Here is an 18452-nt window from a genome sequence, read left to right on the forward strand (position 1 = left end):
ACCAGAAGCCGTGGATTACAGGCAACATCGGCATTGCGCTAAAGGCTAGAGCTGCCGCTTTCTAGGAGCGGGAGACTAATCCGAAAGCATATTATATCAAATCAAATCAAATGTATTTATATAGCCCTTTGTACATCAGCTGATATCTCAAAGTGCTGTACAGAAACCCAGCCTAAAACCCCAAACAGCAAGCAATGCAGGTGTAGAAGCACGGTGGCTAGGAAAAACTCCCTAGAAAGGCCAAAACCTAGGAAGAAACCTAGAGATGAACCAGGCTATGAGGGGTGGCCAGTCCTCTTCTGGCTGTGCCGGGTGGAGATTATAACAGAACATGGCCAAGATGTTCAAATGTTCATAAATGGTCATGGTAAAATAATAATAATTACAGGCAGAACAGTTGAAACTGGAGCAGCAGCACGGCCAGGTGGACTGGGGACAGCAAGGAGTCGTCATGCCAAGTAGTCCTGAGGCATGGTCCTAGGGCTCAGGTCTTCCAAGAGAGAGAAAGAAAGAGATTTACACAGGACACCGGATAAGACAGAAGAAGTACTCCAGATATAACAAACTGACCCTAGCCCCCCGACACATAAACTACTGCAGCATAAATACTGGAGGCTGAGACAGGAGGGGTCAGGAGACACTGTGGCCCCATCCGATGATACCCCCGGACAGGGCTAAACAGGAAAGATATAACCCCACCCACTTTGCCAAAGCACAGCCCCCACACCACTAGAGGGATATCTTCAACCACCAACTTACCATCCTGAGACAAGGCTGAGTATAGCCCACAAAGATCTCCGCCACGGCACAACCCAAGGGGGGGGGGGGGGGGGGGGGGGGGCGCCAACCCAGACAGGAAGATCACATCAGTGAATCAACCCACTCAAGTGACGCACCTCTCCTAGGGACAGCATGAAAGAGCAAAGAGCACCAGTAAGACAGTGACTCAGCCCCTGTAATAGGGTTAGAGGCAGAGAATCCCAGTGGAAAGAGGGGAACCGGCCAGGCAGAGACAGCAAGGGCGGTTTGTTGCTCCAGAGCCTTTCCGTTCACCTTCACACTCCTGGGCCAGACTACACTCAATCATATGACCCACTGAAGAGATGAGTCTTCAGTAAAGATTTAAAGGTTGAGACCGAGTTTGCATTCACAGAGACAAACTGATATCTTTCCGACAGATAAGATCTAAACCAGGCCAGAACTTGTCCGTGTAGACCAATTTGGGTTTCCAATCTCTCCAAAAGAATGTGGTGATCGATGGTATCAAAAGCAGCACTAAGGTCTAGGAGCACGAGGACAGATACAAAGCCTCGTCTGATGCCATTAAAAGGTAATTTACCACCTTCACAAGTGCAGTCTCAGTGCTATGATGGGGTCTAAAACCAGACTGAAGCATTTCGTATACATTGTTTGTCTTTTATGGTTATTTATGAAACTTTTGAACATCTTGGCCATGTTCTGTTATAATCTCCACCCGGCACAGCCAGAAGAGGACTGGCCACCCCACATAGCCTGGTTCCTCTCTAGGTTTCTTCCTAGGTTTTGGCCTTTCTAGGGAGTTTTTCCTAGCCTGCGTTTCTGTACAGCACTTTGAGATATCAGATGATGTACGAAGGGCTATATAAATACATTTGATTTGATTTGATTCAGGAAGGCAGTGAGTTGCTGCGCTACAGCCTTCTCTAAAATTTTTGAGAGGAATGGAAGATTCGATATAGGCCGATAGTTTTGTATATTTTCTGGGTCAAGGTTTGGCTTTTTCAAGAGAGGCTTTATTACTGCCACTTTTAGTGAGTTTGGTACACATCCGGTGGATAGAGAGCCGTTTATTATGTTCAACATAGGAGGGCCAAGCACAGGAAGCAGCTCTTTCAGTAGTTTAGTTGGAATAGGGTCCAGTATGCAGCTTGAAGTTTTAGAGGCCATGATTATTTTCATCATTGTGTCAAGAGATATAGTACTAAAACACTTGAGTGTCTCTCTTGATCCTAGGTCCTGGCAGAGTTGTGCAGACTCAGGACAACTGAGCTTTGAAGGAATACGCAGATTTAAAGAGGAGTCCGTAATTTGCTTTCTAATAATCATGATCTTTTCCTCAAAGAAGTTCATGAATTTATTACTGCTGAAGTGAAAGCCATCCTCTCTTGGGGAATGCTGCTTTTTAGTTAGCTTCTGCGACAGTATCAAAAAGAAATATAAGAAATCCTGTTATGCCCTCAGACGAACAATCAAACAAGCAAAGCGTCAATACATTATTAAGATTGAATCCTACTGTCGGCTGTGTCACGCCCTGACCTTAGTTATCTTTGTTTTCTTTATTATTTTGGTTAGGTCAGGGTGTGACGAGGGTGGTATGTTTGTTTTGGTCTTGTCTAGGGATTTTTGTATATCTATGGGGTTTTGGTATGTCTAGGTAAATGTAGGTCTATGGTGGCCTGCATTGGTTCCCAATCAGAGGCAGCTGTTTATCGTTGTCTCTGATTGGGGATCCTATTTAGGTTGCCATTTTGGTTTTGTGGGTTATTGTCTATGTGTAGTCGCATGTCAGCACTCGTGTTTATAGCTTCATGTTTGTTTTGTTAGTTTGTTTAGTGTTCTTTGTTTTAAGAAAGAAGAATGTATTCATCTCACGCTGCAACTTGGTCTCATCGTTATGACGAACGTGACAGGATGTGGCAGGGCTTGAAAACTTTTACAGACTACAAAGGGAAACACAGACGCAAGCTGCCCAGTGACACGAGCCTACAACACGAGCTAAATGCCTTTTATGCACGCTTCGAGGCAAGCAACACTAAAGCATGCACGAGAACACCAGTTGCTCTGGATGACTGTGTGATCACGCTCTCGGTAGCCGATGTGAACAAAACCTTTAAACAGATCAACATTCACAAAGACGTAGGGACAGACAGATTACCAGGACATGTACTCAAAGCATTGGCGGACCAACTGTCAAGTGTCTTCACTGACATTTTCAACCTCTCCCTGACCGAGTCTGTGATACCTACATGTTTCAAGCAGACCACCATTGCCCAAGGAAGCAAAGGTAACCTGCCTAAATGATTACTGCCCCGTGGCACTCACGTCGGTAGCCATGAAGTGCTTTGAAAGGCTGGTCATGGCTCACATCAACAGCATCCTCCCGGACACCCTAGACCTACCAGAGCCACAGATTACGCAATTTCAATCGCACTCCACACTGCCCTTTCTTACCTGGACAAAAGGGACACCTATGTGAGAATGCTGTTCATAGACTACAGCTCAGCGTTCAACACCATAGTGCCCACAAAGCTCATCACTAAGCTAAGGACTCTGGGACTAAACACCTCCCTCTGCAACTGGATCCTAGACTTCCTGACGGGCCACCCCCAGGTGGTAAGAGTAGGCAACTACACGCCTGCCACGCTGATCCTTAACACTGGGGCCCCTCAGGGGTGTATACTTAGTCCCCTCCTATATTCCCTGTTCAGCCACAACTGCGTGGCCAAACATGACTCCAACACCATCATTAAGTTTGCTGACGACATAACAGTGGTAGGCCTGATCACCGACAACGATGAGAAGGTCAGAGAACTGGCAGTGTGGTGCCAGGACAACAACCTCTCCCAAAATGTGAGCAAGACAAAGGAGCTGATCGTGGACTGCAGAAAAAAGCGGGCCGAACAAGCCCCCATTAACATCGACGGGGCTGTAGTGGAGCAGGTCGAGAGTTTCAAGTTCCTTGGTGTCCACATCACCAACGTACTATCATGGGCCAAACATACCAAGACAGTCGTAAAGAGGGCATGACAAAACCTTTTCACCCCCAGGAGACTGAAAAGATTTGGCATGGGACCCCAGATCCTCAAAAGGTTCTACAGCTGCACCATGGAGAGCATCCTGACCGGTTGCATCACCGCCTGGTATGGCAACTGCTCGGCATCTGACCGTAAGGCACTACAGAGGGTAGTGCAAACGGCCCAGTACATCACTGGGACCAAGCGTCCTGCCATCCAGGACCTTTATAATAGGGGGTGTCATAGGAAAGCCCATAAAATAGACTGTTATAGACTGTTTTCTCTGCTACCGCACGGCAAGCGGTACTGGAGCTCCAAGTCTAGGACCAAAAGTCTCCTCAACAGCGTCTACCCCCAAGCCATAGGACTGCTGAACAATTAATAAAATTGCCACTGGACAATTTACATTGACCCCCCCCCCCCTCCCTTTTGTACACTGCTGCTACTCACTGTTTATTATCTATGCATAGTCACTTCACCCCCACCTACATGTACAAATTACCTCAACTAACCTGTATCCCCGCACACTGACCCTGTATATAGTCTCGTTATTGTTATTCCTATTGTGTTATTTTTTAATTTTAGTCTACTTGGTAAATATTTTCTTGAAATTTCTTGAACTGCACTGTTGGTTAAGGGCGTGTAAGTAAGCATTTCACGGTAAAGTCTATACTTGTTGTGCATGTGACAAATAAAGTTTGATTTGATTGGAATTGAGATGGTTTGGGTTGGACTGCAGAGTGAAGGAAAAGCTCAGCATATGTGGAAACTCCTTCAAGACTGTTGGAAAAGCATTCCAGGTGAAGCTGGTTGAGAGAATGCCAAGAGTGTGGAAAGCTGTCATCAAGGCAAAGGGTGGCTACTTTGAAGAATCTAAGATATATTTAGATTTGTTTAACACTTTTTTTGGTTACTACATGATTAAACGTGTTATTTCATAGTTTTGATGCCTTCACTATTATTCTAAAATGTAGAAAATTGTAAAAATAAAGAAAAACCCTTGAATGAGTAGATGTGTCCAAACTTTTGACTGATACTGTACATTTAAAAAAAAAAAACAACAATAAAAGGGCACACTCATTATGCATCGCCCGATGCCCTGGGTGAGTTATCCTTTTAGGACCAACGGAATGTTTTCAAATGTGCAAACTCAGCTCACCACGGGCACGGGCGAACACACCCACAGACTACACACTCTCCCTCCATCATCTGAACCCCATCATCTGTTGCACTCCTGTAGAGAAATTCCATCTCAACCCTCCCTGTGTCCAAGCTGCCACTGCCACATTCAGAAAGATGTCGCCTGTCCCCTTCAGGATATTCTCACCGCATCAAATCTCAGCCCTCCCTGCGACCTCCTTGCTGGCCCCCATTGCCCCCAAACCGGGTCATCCAGCTCCCGGATCCAACCTCTTCAACCTGAGGTGTGTTGAGTTCGCTTGAACGATTGCTACGTTGCAGAACGGTTTGTACTGAACGACACATTTCCTCAAAATGTTCTTGAACAGACTTTTAGGTACATTTGCTCCCATTTGATGGGCGTGGTGTGGTGTGGGTTGAAGCAATCAGTGACATATTTATAGGGCAGTGCCTTTGCTGACAGCATTCCCCAACCCATAACCCAACCCCCCAGTACCGTTTCCATGCATTTGAAGGTTCCAGAACGTAAGAACATACTGTACGCATCCCTGGCCTCCCTTGCGGGATGGTTTTGCTGTGCCAGGACTACCCACAGTTTAGCTCAAAGCTGATTGACTAATTATTTGATAAAAAACAAGGGAGGCCATCAATCAATCAAATGCTACGGCGACAACATGCCATATTAATTTTGTCCAGACAGAATGTACATAGGTCATCAGTCTCTAAGGTGCAGGGTAGAGTACCGGGTGGTAGCCGGTTAGTAACAGTGACTAAGTTCATGACAGGGTACTGGGAAGAGGCGGGATAGTGGTGACTATTTAACAGTCTGATGGTCTGAAGATAGAAGCTGTTTTTCAGTCTCTCTGTCCCAGCATTGGTGCGCCTTCTAGATGGTAGCAGGTTGAACAGACCATAACTCTGTGTGCTGTAGATGACCTGGAAGGCAGGCGGTATGCTCCTGGTAAAGCGTTGGGCTGACCGTACCACCCTCTGGAGAGCCCTGCATTGTGGATGGTGCAATTGCCATAACATGCAGTGATACATCCCGACAGGATGCTCTCAATGGTGCATCTGTAGAAGTTTGTGAGGGTCTTAGGGGCCAAGACAAATTTCTTCAGCCTCCTGAGGTTGAAAAGTTACTGTTGCGCCTTCTTCACCACATTGTCTGTGTGGATGGACCATTTCAGATGGTCAGTGATGTGCATGCCAACGAGCTTGAAAGTTTTCATCCTTTCCGCTGCGGGACGTGTTCTCTCTGCTGTCTCCTGAAGTCCACGATCAGCTCTTTCGTTTTCTTGACGTTGAGGGAGAGGTTATTTACCTGGCACCACTCCGCCAGGGCCCTCACCTCCTCCCTGTAGGCTGTCTTGTCATTGTTGGTAATCAGGCACTGTTGTGTCGTCTGCAAACTTGATGATTGAGTTGGAGACGTGCATGGCCACGCAGTCATGGGTGAACAGGGAGTACAGGAGGGGGCTGAGCATGCACCATTGTGGGGCCCCGTGTTGAGTATCAGGTGTTGAGTGTTAGGTATCAGGGGTTGTTGCCCACTTTCACCACTTGGGCCCGTCAGGAAGTCCAGGACCCAGTTGCACAGGGTGGGGTTCAGACCCAGGGCCCAGAGCTTAGTGATGAGCTTGGAGGGCACTATGGTGTTGAAGGCTGTGCTGTAGTTCATTAATTCTTACATATGTATTCCTCTTGTCCATATGGGATAGGGCAGTGTGCAATGCCCTGACAACACAGCTTGGGATGTCGTCTGGGCCGGCAGCCTTGTGAATTCTCCGTATTGCCATCAATATGTAGAAGACTTATGTTAACTAGCTGGCTGGCGTTGCCCATGACAGAAAGTTTGGCTAGGTAGCATAGGACAACAACAAATAAAAGCGTGTATTGTATAACAGAGTGATAGACCGTTTCATCAACATAAAAGAGAGGAGGATGGCATTGGCGTTTCTCTAAGTAGGGTGAATTCACATGCTTTTTCTACTTGCACACACACACACACACACACACGCCATGTTGACTTTACGTCGATTGGACAACATTCGGTTATATTTTTGGGGCAGCTAGGAAGACATCACTTCCTGTCATTTCTACCAGCCAACGGAAATAGATAATTGAGCAAAATGGCTCAAATGGCAACCCCCTATGTTGAAGATGAATCTGGTAAGGCTGATTTAAGTCCGAACTCTAATTAAATTATTGTTGGAGTGTGAGAATAAATACAGTTTAGAATTACTAACCCGTTTGTCTTTACGTCGCTTCCCCAGAACAGTAACCCAGCAACGCTCGCGTTATGGCGCGAACAAATTGTCCAAGCGTGCTGCTTCTGGCTAACCAGTTAGCGTAGTTAGTTAGCTAACAAACACACTAGTTAACGTAGTTAGCTAGTTACCAGATAGCTAGCGTAGCCAACGTTACTAATAGATAATGTCTAGTTAATAGCTATGTCGTACCTATCTTACGTCAGCTATATGGGACACTATATTCTGTTGGCTAGCCTAGCCAAACTAGGGCGCAAAAGTACCTAACTAGTAGTATTAGTAGTAGTAGCCCTAGTCTGATTAATCAGGCTTAAATACACAATTGGCATATACAGCCTGAAACATTTGTGCAAAATCGTGTAAATGTTCCTTACAAGTCAGAATGTTGAATACAATTCTGAATCGGGGAGGATAGCGAACAATCCACATATTTTTTGTGTGTAACGTTACATTTAATTTTTCGGATTTCAGTCTTTAAAAAAACATCGAAAGAAGTGTGGATTGTTTTCCATCTTCCCCTTATTCAAAATATGCCATTTTCATTGTCATCATGGCATGCTCGGTGCAATAGCTATTAACGAAGACCCGAATATTCAATATAAAACTAACTTTACCTTGGTGCCGAACCATATAACGTTACCCACTGGCTCTCTAAAAAGTCTGGTAAATAATACTTTCCTATGGATATTTTCTCAAATTTCGAGCAGCTGAAAGGCAAACCGCACAAACAACCGGTAGAGTAAGTTCAAATGTAATTTTATTCAACGTTCTCTTGTAAGTAACATTTACACGATTCTGCACGTTTCAGACGTTCCGCAACGTACCAAATTAATTGTGTACTACAGCCTGATTAATCAGCACAATAATTTACTGTTAAGGAGTGTAGTCCAGCGGTTTTCAAACCTCTCCTCGAGGACCTCTAGACGTTTCACAATTCATAAGCCAAGGGATTTAAAAAATATATATTTTTTTTTTGTAAAAAAAAAAAACTTTAATATTAAACATACACATACTTGCAGTGAAGCTGCTCAACAACTACATCACACTAGTCATCTAATAGCCTCCCATCCAGAGCAACACACAGAAGCAACCAGGGTCAACACCCTGCTTAAGGGCACGTTGACAGATCTCCCACCAGCCCTCCAAGATCCCCCCAGACATTTCCCCAAGAGATGGCCCCCCCATGCACCAACAACCAACAAAATGAACAAAAGGGAAAGACAAAAGAAAACGGAAAACAGCAATGCAAAAAACAAAAGACATCAAGGACAACAAAAATCATAACAGCAAGGTCAACTGAATATGTTTGACTGCATGTATGGCACTATTTACATGTATGTGTGTGCATTTGAATGAGAGTGTGTGTATATTGCATTTGTACAAACACCTGTACTGCATCAGCCTCAGGCAAACCTTCATTAACTGTAAAAACACTGCCCCTCAGTGTCATTCAAACTTACTTTTTGTTATGTTTTGTTTTGACTATTTATTTTTACTTGTATCTTTTTTGTCAAGGGATTGATTATTAGTTGAGAAGTTTAATTAGGCATGCTAGCTGTGGAATAGTTAAAATACATGGAATGGCTAGGGTTCCCAGAGAAGAAGTTTGAAAACCCCTGGCCTAGTCAAACTGCATGCTGTGCGTAGCTTTGCGCGCTGACCAACGAGAAGTAGGACTATTCCTGATCTGGCACATCTGCGTGTCATGTTTTTTTGATATGCAGGGTGAATTTGATAATTTCGTAATGAAGACAGCGATCACTTTTACTACTAACACTGCATGGTTGAAGCAGGAGAAGAGTGTCAACTTCCAAATGGTCTAAACCACGTGTACTCAACTCTTACCCTACGAGGTCCGGGGCCTGCTGGTTTTCAGTTCGACCTGATAATTCTTCATCGTTGATGAGGTTTAACGGCGGTTGGCATCCAATATGTTGCGTTATCGCAACCTACTAGACTGGAGTACAACTCCCTTAGACTTTGCTTGAAAAAATACAGAAATAAGCATACCCTACCATCTATTACTACACTCACAATTTTTAAAAAAAAATAACACCACCCTACTCCACTATTTCAATCCATTTACTCTATCTATTACTACCTCATGCCAACAACCTGAAAGGATGGGACATCACCACTTAACACACCCTGTAACTCTTCTGATGTCAAGTCTCACACACCCAAATACCTCTCTGCAGCTGCCACCACAACCTACATTTTCTGCGACTTACATTCCATCCCTGCAGTATAGTTGATAACCATTGCTATAAACGCTAAAAATCCAATCTTACTGAAACAACATAGATCACTTGTTGGCCTATTCTTCTGTACTGGTACAGATCTACTACTCACACCACTCCTCTCAGGATACCTCCCCCTTGACCCATCTTCTTCTACTTTCTTCAATGCCTCAGCATATGACAACTTCTGCGCTACTCTACCCCTGGAAACCTCAAACTACCTCAATCACACGTGACATTTCTGATCCCCAGCCCCATGAGCACCCCTACAATTAACACATACCTCTACTTTCCTCAATGGTACACATTCCTTTGTCTTGTGCCCTTCTGCACACTTCTCACATTTAGGAACCTCCCTCTTACACATTGCTGCCACATGCCCATAAGCTTGACACCTGTAACAACGTAATGTATTCGGCAGTAAAGCTCGTACAGGATGACTTACAGTATATATTTCCAACATTTTTAACCGACTCAAGCTCACCGTCTTCATCCCTCTCTCTCTTAGACCTCCTCTGCCTCTCTTTTCCCCCCACTGCACTTCTCCTGACATACATCTTGTTCTTGCTTTCTCAAGGGACGCCATTTAACCGGCTGTCACAATCTAAGGTACAATCAGCACAAACCCCTCGGGATGTAGCGCACATCCCACTTATAATGCAGCTGCTTTGTCTTGATGTTATTCTTTATCAAAAGCTACCGCTACGCTCTTCCAACCACCATCCCTGTGTCGATAGCTTACCTGATTATTACCTGATAATTAATTGTACACATCTGGTGTCCCAGGTCTAAATCAGTCCCTGATTAGAGGGGAACAATTAAAAGGGCAGTGGAACTAGCTTTGCGGTCCAGAGTTGAGTTTAAGAGGTCTAAAACATTATATTATGAGACAGGTGAAATCCAAAGTTGTGCTATTTATATTTTTTAATCTGTAAAATTGACACCATAGACATATACACACAGAGAGAGAGAGAGAGAGAGTCAGCTCAGACAGATCCAGCTCAGAGGCCCAAATCATGAGCTCCATCGGCAGCAGATTTGAATGTGTAATGGAAAATAATTGTTTAAATCAAATCAAATTTTATTTGTCACATGTGCTGAATACAACAGGTGTAGTAGACCTTACCGTGAAATGCTTTCCTACAAGCCTTTAACCAACAATGCAGTTCAAGAAATAGAGTTAAATAAATATTTACTAAATAAACTAAAGTTTTTAAAAAATGACCACAATAAAATTACATAACAATAACGAGGCTACATACAGGGGGGTACCAGTACTGAGTTAATGTGCAGGGATACTGGTTAGTCAAGGTAATTTGTGACTATGCATGGATAATAAACAGCGGGGGGGGTCAGTCAGTCAATGTACTTAGTCCAGGTGGCCATTTCATACATTTTTCAGCAGTCTTATGGCTTGGGGGTAGAAGCTGTTAAGGAGCCTTTTGGACCTAGACTTGGTGCTCCGGTACCGCTTGCCGTGTGGTAGCAAAGAGAACAGTATGAACAGTCTTTTGGGGGGCCTTCCTCTGACACTGCCTAGTAAACTCAGCAAAAAAAATAAATGTCCTCTCACTGTCAACAACATAACAAGATTCAACAACTGAGACATAAACTGAACAAGTTCCGCAGACTAACAGAAATGGAATAATGTGTCCCTGAACAAAGGGGGGGGTCAAAATCAAAAGTAACAGTCAGTATCTGGTGTGGCCACCAGCTGCATTAAGTACTCCAGTGCATCTCCTCCTCATGGACTGCACCAGATGTGACAGTTCTTTCTGTGAGGTGTTACCCCACTCTTCCACCAAGGCACCTGCAAGTTCCCGGACACCAATCTGGGGGGAATGGCCCTAGCCCTCACCCTCCGATCCAACAGGTCCCAGACGTGCTCAATGGGATTGAGATCCGGGCTCTTTGCTGGCCATGGCAGAACACTGACATTCCTGTCTTGCAGGAAATATCTCACAGAACGAGCAGTATGGCTGGTGGCATTGTCATGCTGGAGAGACATGTCAGGATGAGCCTGCAGGAAGGGTACCACATGAGGGAGGAGGATGTCTTCCCTGTAACGTTGAGATTGCCTGCAATGACAACAAGCTCAGTCCGATGATGCCGTGTCGCACCGCCCCAGACCATGATGGACCCTCCACCTCCAAATCGATCCCGCTCCAGAGTACAGGCCTCGGTGTAATGCTCATTCCTTCGACGATAAACTCGAATCCAAGACAAAACCGCGACTTGGTGTTTTGTTACACGTGGTCTGCCCCTGCGAGGACGATCAACTGTCCGTCCTGTCTCCCTATAGCACTGTCTTAGGCGTCTCACAGTACGGACATTGCAATTTATTGCCCTGGCCACATCTGCAGTCCTCATGCCTCCTTGCAGCATGCCTAAGGCACATTCACGCAGATGAGCAGGCACCCTGGACATCTTTCTTTTGGTGTTTTTCAGAGTCCGTAGAAAGGCCTCTTTAGTGTTCTAAGTTTTCATAACTGTGACCTTAATTGCCTACCGTCTGTAAGCTGTTAGTGTCTTAACGACCGTTCATATACAGTGCCTTGCAAAAGTATTCGGCCCCCTTGAACTTTGCGACCTTTTGCCACATTTCAGGCTTCAAACATAAAGATATAAAACTGTATTTTTTTGTGAAGAATCAACAACAAGTGGGACACAATCATGAAGTGGAACGACATTTATTGGATATTTCAAACTTTTTTAACAAATCAAAAACTGAAAAATTGGGCGTGCAAAATTATTCAGCCCCCTTAAGTTAATACTTTGTAGCGCCACCTTTTGCTGCGATTACAGCTGTAAGTCGCTTGGGGTATGTCTCTATCAGTTTTGCACATCGAGAGACTGAAATGTTTTCCCATTCCTCCTTGCAAAACAGCTCGAGCTCAGTGAGGTTGGATGGAGAGCATTTGTGAACAGCAGTTTTCAGTTCTTTCCACAGATTCTCGATTGGATTCAGGTCTGGACTTTGACTTGGCCATTCTAACACCTGGATATGTTTATTTTTGAACCATTCCATTGTAGATTTTGCTTTATGTTTTGGATCATTGTCTTGTTGGAAGACAAATCTCCGTCCCAGTCTCAGGTCTTTTGCAGACTCCATCAGGTTTTCTTCCAGAATGGTCCTGTATTTGGCTCCATCCATCTTCCCATCAATTTTAACCATCTTCCCTGTCCCTGCTGAAGAAAAGCAGGCCCAAACCATGATGCTGCCACCACCATGTTTGACAGTGGAGATGGTGTGTTCAGTGTGATGAGCTGTGTTGCTTTTACGCCAAACATAACGTTTTGCATTGTTGCCAAAAAGTTCAATTTTGGTTTCATCTGACCAGAGCACCTTCTTCCACATGTTTGGTGTGTCTCCCAGGTGGCTTGTGGCAAACTTTAAACTACACTTTTTATGGATATCTTTAAGAAATGGCTTTCTTCTTGCCACTCTTCCATAAAGGCCAGATTTGTGCAATATACGACTGATTGTTGTCCTATGGACAGAGTCTCCCACCTCAGCTGTAGATCTCTGCAGTTCATCCAGAGTGATCATGGGCCTCTTGGCTGCATCTCTGATCAGTCTTCTCCTTGTATGAGCTGAAAGTTTAGAGGGACGGCCAGGTCTTGGTAGATTTGCAGTGGTCTGATACTCCTTCCATTTCAATATTATCGCTTGCACAGTGCTCCTTGGGATGTTTAAAGCTTGGGAAATCTTTTTGTATCCAAATCCGGCTTTAAACTTCTTCACAACAGTATCTCGGACCTGCCTGGTGTGTTCCTTGTTCTTCATGATGCTCTCTGCGCTTTTAACGGACCTCTGAGACTATCACAGTGCAGGTGCATTTATACGGAGACTTGATTACACACAGGTGGATTGTATTTATCATCATTAGTCATTTAGGTCAACATTGGATCATTCAGAGATCCTCACTGAACTTCTGGAGAGAGTTTGCTGCACTGAAAGTAAAGGGGCTGAATAATTTTGCACACCCAATTTTTCAGTTTTTGATTTGTTAAAAAAGTTTGAAATATCCAATAAATGTCGTTCCACTTTATGATCAACTTGTTGTTGATTCTTCACAAAAAAATACAGTTTTATATCTTTATGTTTGAAGCCTTAAATGTGGCAAAAGGTCGCAAAGTTCAAGGGGGCCGAATACTTTCGCAAGGCACTGTATGTCCTGGATGGCAGGAAGTTTGTCCCCAGTGATATTCTGGGCTTATGCACTACCCTCTGTAGAGCCTTACGGTCAGATGCCTTAGCAGTTGCCATACCGGGTGGTAATGCAAATGGTCAGGATGCTCTTGATGGTGCAGCTGTAGAACCTTTTGAGGATCTGGGGACCCCTTCCAAATCTTTTCAGTCTCCTGAGGCAGAAAAGGTTTTGTCATGCCCTCTTCACAACTTTCTTGGTGTGTTTGGACCATGATAGTTTGTTGTTGATGTGGACACCAAGGAACTTGAAACTCTCGACCTGGTCCACTACAGCCCTGTCAATGTTAATGGGGGCCTGTTCGACTTTCCTTTTCTTATAGTCCATGACCAGCTCCTTTGTCTTGCTCACGTTGAAGGAGAGGTTGTTGTCCGTGCACCACACTGCCAGGTCTCTGACCTCCTCCCTATAGGCTGTCTCGTCGGTGATCAATCCAACCACTGTTGTGTCGTCAGCAAACTTAATGATGGTGTTGGAGTCATGCTTGGCCACGCAGTCGTGGGTGAACAAGGAGTACAGGAGGGGACTAAGCACGCACCCTGAGAGGCCCCAGTGTTGAGGATCAGCGTGGCAGATTTGTTGTTGCCTATCCTTACCACCTGGGGGTGGCCCGTCAGGAAGTCTAGGATCCAGTTGCAGAGGGAGGTGTTTAGTCCCAGGGTCCTTAGCTTTGTGATGAGCTTTGTGGGCATTATGTTGTTGAACGCTTAGCTGTAGTCAATGAACAGCATTCTCACATAGGTGTCCCTTTTGTCCAGGTGGGAAAGGGCAGTGCGATTGAGATTGCGTCATCTGTGGATCTGTTGGGACAGTATGCGAATCGGGGTGGGTATCGGGTTTCCGGAATGATGGTGTTGTGAGCCATGACCAGACTTTCAAAGCACTTCATGGCTACCGACATGAGTGCTACGGGGCAGTAATCGTTTAGGCAAGTTACTTTCGCTCTCTTGGGCACAGGGACTATTCTGGTCTGTTTGAAATCATGTAGGTATTACAGACTCTCAGGAAGAGGTTGAAAATGTCAGTGAAGACACTTGCCAGTTGGTCTGCGCATGCTTTGAGTACACGTCCTGGTACTCCGTCTGGCCCTGCGGCTTTGTGAATGTTGACCTGTTTAAAGGTCTTGCTCACATTGGCTACGGAGAGCGTGATCACACAGTCGTCTGGAACAGCTGGTGCGTGCTTGCTTCAGTGTTGCTTGCCTCGAAGCAAGCATAAAAGGCGTTTAGCTCATCTGGTGTATTGATAATTGATGAAGCCAGTGACTGATGGGCTATTCTCCTCTATGCCATTGGATTAATCCTAGAACATATTCCAGTCTGTGCTAGCAAAACTGTCCTGTAGCGTAGCATCCGTGTCATCTGACCACTTCCGTATTGAGCGAGTCACTGGTACTTCCTGCTTTAGTTTTTGCTTGTAAGCAGGAATCAGGAGGATAGAATTATGGTCAGATTTGCCAAATGGAGGGCATAGGAGAGCTTTGTATGCGTCTCTGTGTGTGGAGTAAAGGTGGTGTAGAGCTATAAAAACATATATTTTTTAAGAAAGTGTTTTAATTATTAATCAAAAATTCACCTCTGGTTGCACATGTAAGATGCTGGTAGAAATTGGGTAAAATGGATTTGTATGTCAGCGTTCAAGTCCCCGGCCACTAGGAGTGCCGCATCTGGATGAGCATTTTCTTGTTTGCTTTTGGCCTTATACAGCTCGTTGAGTAAGGTCTTAGTGCCAGCATCGGTTTGTGGTGGTGAATAGACTGCTACGAATAATATAGATGAGAACTGTCCTGGTAGATAGTGTGGTCTACAGCTTATCATGAGGTTTTCTACGTCAGGTGAGCAATACCTCGAGACTTCTTTAATATTAGACATCACGCTCCAGCAGTTATTGACAAATAGACACACACCCCCGCGCCTCGTCTTTCCAGACGTAGATGCTCTGTCCTGCCAATGCGTGGGTAACCCACCCAGCCACATCTCGGTGAAACATAAGATATTACAATTTTTAATGTCCAGTTGGTAGGATAGCCTTAATCGTAGATTGTCCAGTTTGGTTTCCGATTATTGCACTTTAGCCAATAATAAGGAGGGGTAGTGGTGGTTTACCTACTTGCCAGCGAATTCTTACAAGGCACCCCACCCTCCTCTCCCTTTTCTCTTGTCTTTTATTCACGTGGATGACAGGGATGTGGGCTGGGTCTCGACTAAGCAGTATATATTTTGCGTCAGACTCATTAAACAACAACTTTATGCAACAACTCTTAGTGCATCATATCAATTCGTTCTTCTAATCAAACTGAAATGTATCGGAGAGCAGGTATCTTGGTCATGTATTGAATCGTCTTGAAAGGGAAACTTGTACATCCCTAGACAGTATATCTTTAGCATTACCGTCTATGAATGGGCTATAGTAGTAGCAGCAGCAAGTGGCACATTTGAAATGCATTAGCCAGCTAGCTAAATCTTTGTAAGTTACCTATAGTCTCTACCGTAATGTTAGCTAGCTAGCCAGTAATCCAGTGTCAATTTGGTTAGCTAGCGACTAGAAAACATTAAATTATGTTAGATTGTTCTCGGTCCTGTTCTTGCTAGTGCCGATGCAAATGTGGCTAGCTAATGCACTGTAGATGAGTGGTGCTGGAGCGCCAAGTCTTGGACCAAACGGCTTCTCAACAGCTTCTACGCCCAAGCCATTAGACTGCTGATCAATTCATAAAAATCGCCATCGGATAATTTACATTGATCCCCCATCTTGTACACTGCTGCTACTCGCTGTTTGTTTGTTATAGATTACCTCTACTAGCCTGTACCCCTGCACACTGACTCGGTACTGGTGCGCCCTGTATACAGCCTCGTTATTCTTATTGTGTTACTTTTTATTATTACTTTTTATTTTAGTCTACTTGGTAAATATTTTCTTCTTGAACTGCACAGTTGTTTAAGGGCTTATAAGTAAGCATTTCATGGTAAAGTTTACACTTGTTGTATTTGTCGCATGTGGCAAAAAAAGTTAGAATTTATTTAATTTTTATTTGTATATTGTTGTAACACACACACACATCCATGTTTTATCAAGCCTGAGTCGACCAGCTGAGCAAAACACATTAATTGGTTCAAATGTAAATGCTTGGTTTTCCGTGAATTTGTAATATTTGCTCATGTCTGCGCCTCCTGTTATAGGGAAATACATTGCTGCTACACAGCGACCAGATGGAACCTGGAGAAAGCCTCGGAAAGTGAAGGATGGTTATACCCCTCAGGAAGAAGTCCCTGTGTAAGTAATTCTACCGGACAGTGACCTCTGTCAAGTCAACCTTTATACTAATTTTGTATTTATTTTGATAGAAGCCTCTGCTGTAAAATAGTTGTTTCCTGTTTCCTATTTTCCTCTCTGCGAATCTGTCTTTGTTTTCAGCTACGAGAATAAATTTGTGAAGTTCTTCAAGGGCAAGCCCGACCTGCCACCAGGTATGAGCCCCGGAGATGAGGCCCAGGCAAGGCAGCAGCAGCAGGGGATTCCCGGCATTGCAGAGAGTGAGACAGCTGGGCTTTCCAAGACAGCCAAGCGAAACATGAAACGCAAGGAAAAGCGCAAGCTGCAAGGCCCGGATAGCAATGTGGAAGCACTTATCAATGATGTTGAGAATGTGGCGATTGCAGAGGGCGCTGACAGTGAGATGCCTACATCTAACCCAGCTGAAGCTACTAATGACCATTCAGGAGCAGCAGCAGAAAAGGCCAAGAAGATCAAGAACCTGAAAAAGAAGTTGAGGCAGGTTGAGGAACTGCAGCAGAAACTGGACTCTGGGGAGATCAAGCAAGCTACAAAAGAGCAGCTGGATAAGCTTGGGAGGGCCAAGGCCATACAGGATGGGTTGCTGCAGCTTGAAGAGGATTCACGAGATTAAAAAGGTTGTCAAAAGGGCAGCAGATGAGTTGTGGAAGTTAGACTGTTGGAAAATACAAACACCAAGTTCTACCAGAAATGGATATTTACAGCTGCATTGATGAGCTTCCCTTAAACATTTTTCTGAGATTTGGTGTTATCAGACAGCCAATCAACATTAACTTTGGCTTTGGAATACCAAGTGTACATATACCTAACACCTCAAGTTATGTTGTTGACAAGAACTGATCATGCTTTTCCCACACTTTCTCCAAAACCAATGAACAAACGACAATGAGACAGCCATGTTTTTTCTCTTCATTTCAAATGTACTTTTAAAACAATTGAACTGATCCCGTATGCTTGTATTGGCTATTAACTTATTGGCCATTCATAGTTGTAATAGCATTTATTGTTGTGCTCAGTATTTTTACTGTGCGTTTTTTTTTATACCTTTATCTCTCAAGAGAATTGCATAGAATATTATTTATTGCATTAAAGATACAGAAAGCCCCTATTCAAGAGAATGCCATTTTGTTGACCCGTCTGTGCACTGAAATGATACACATTTTCCCAATGATTGGATGATTTGAAGTACAGTTTGAATTTGTGTACATAATGAAGTGATTCGTGGTTTACAACATTAACATCACTCATATGAAAGGATAGTTTTAAATAGATAGCTCCCTCTACAGGTGAAATCAGGCAAAACCGGGTTCAGTGGAAACGACAAATGCTATCTCCCCCTGATTACAGGGCATAGGGAGGATTGTTGTGGTGACATGGAGAAGCCGAAATGTAACATTGATGTGTTAATGGTTCTTTATATATAAACATACTAATTAATGGTTGTCTCGGAATGGAAATGTGGTTAGTTGTTTTTCTCTCATAGGACAGTTAAAAAATAAAATAAAAATATCATGATTTACATTACAG

General features: G+C 44.2%; 1 protein-coding gene across 1 annotated transcript; it reads left to right on the top strand.

Annotated features, from left to right (window-relative positions):
• The first annotated feature begins 6906 nt into the window (after nucleotides 1-6906).
• On the top strand, nucleotides 6907-18432 carry LOC139368542 (partner of Y14 and mago B). The gene is made up of 3 exons (XM_071107556.1): nucleotides 6907-7082; nucleotides 16811-16904; nucleotides 17046-18432. Exons 1-3 carry the CDS (start codon nucleotides 7043-7045, stop codon nucleotides 17536-17538), a joined length of 627 nt encoding a protein of 208 aa, XP_070963657.1. The 5' UTR covers nucleotides 6907-7042; the 3' UTR covers nucleotides 17539-18432.
• The last annotated feature ends 20 nt before the right edge of the window (nucleotides 18433-18452 follow it).

The sequence above is a fragment of the Oncorhynchus clarkii genome, chromosome 16, assembly GCF_045791955.1.
Source record: "Oncorhynchus clarkii lewisi isolate Uvic-CL-2024 chromosome 16, UVic_Ocla_1.0, whole genome shotgun sequence".
NCBI classification, from domain to species: Eukaryota; Metazoa; Chordata; class Actinopteri; order Salmoniformes; family Salmonidae; genus Oncorhynchus; species Oncorhynchus clarkii.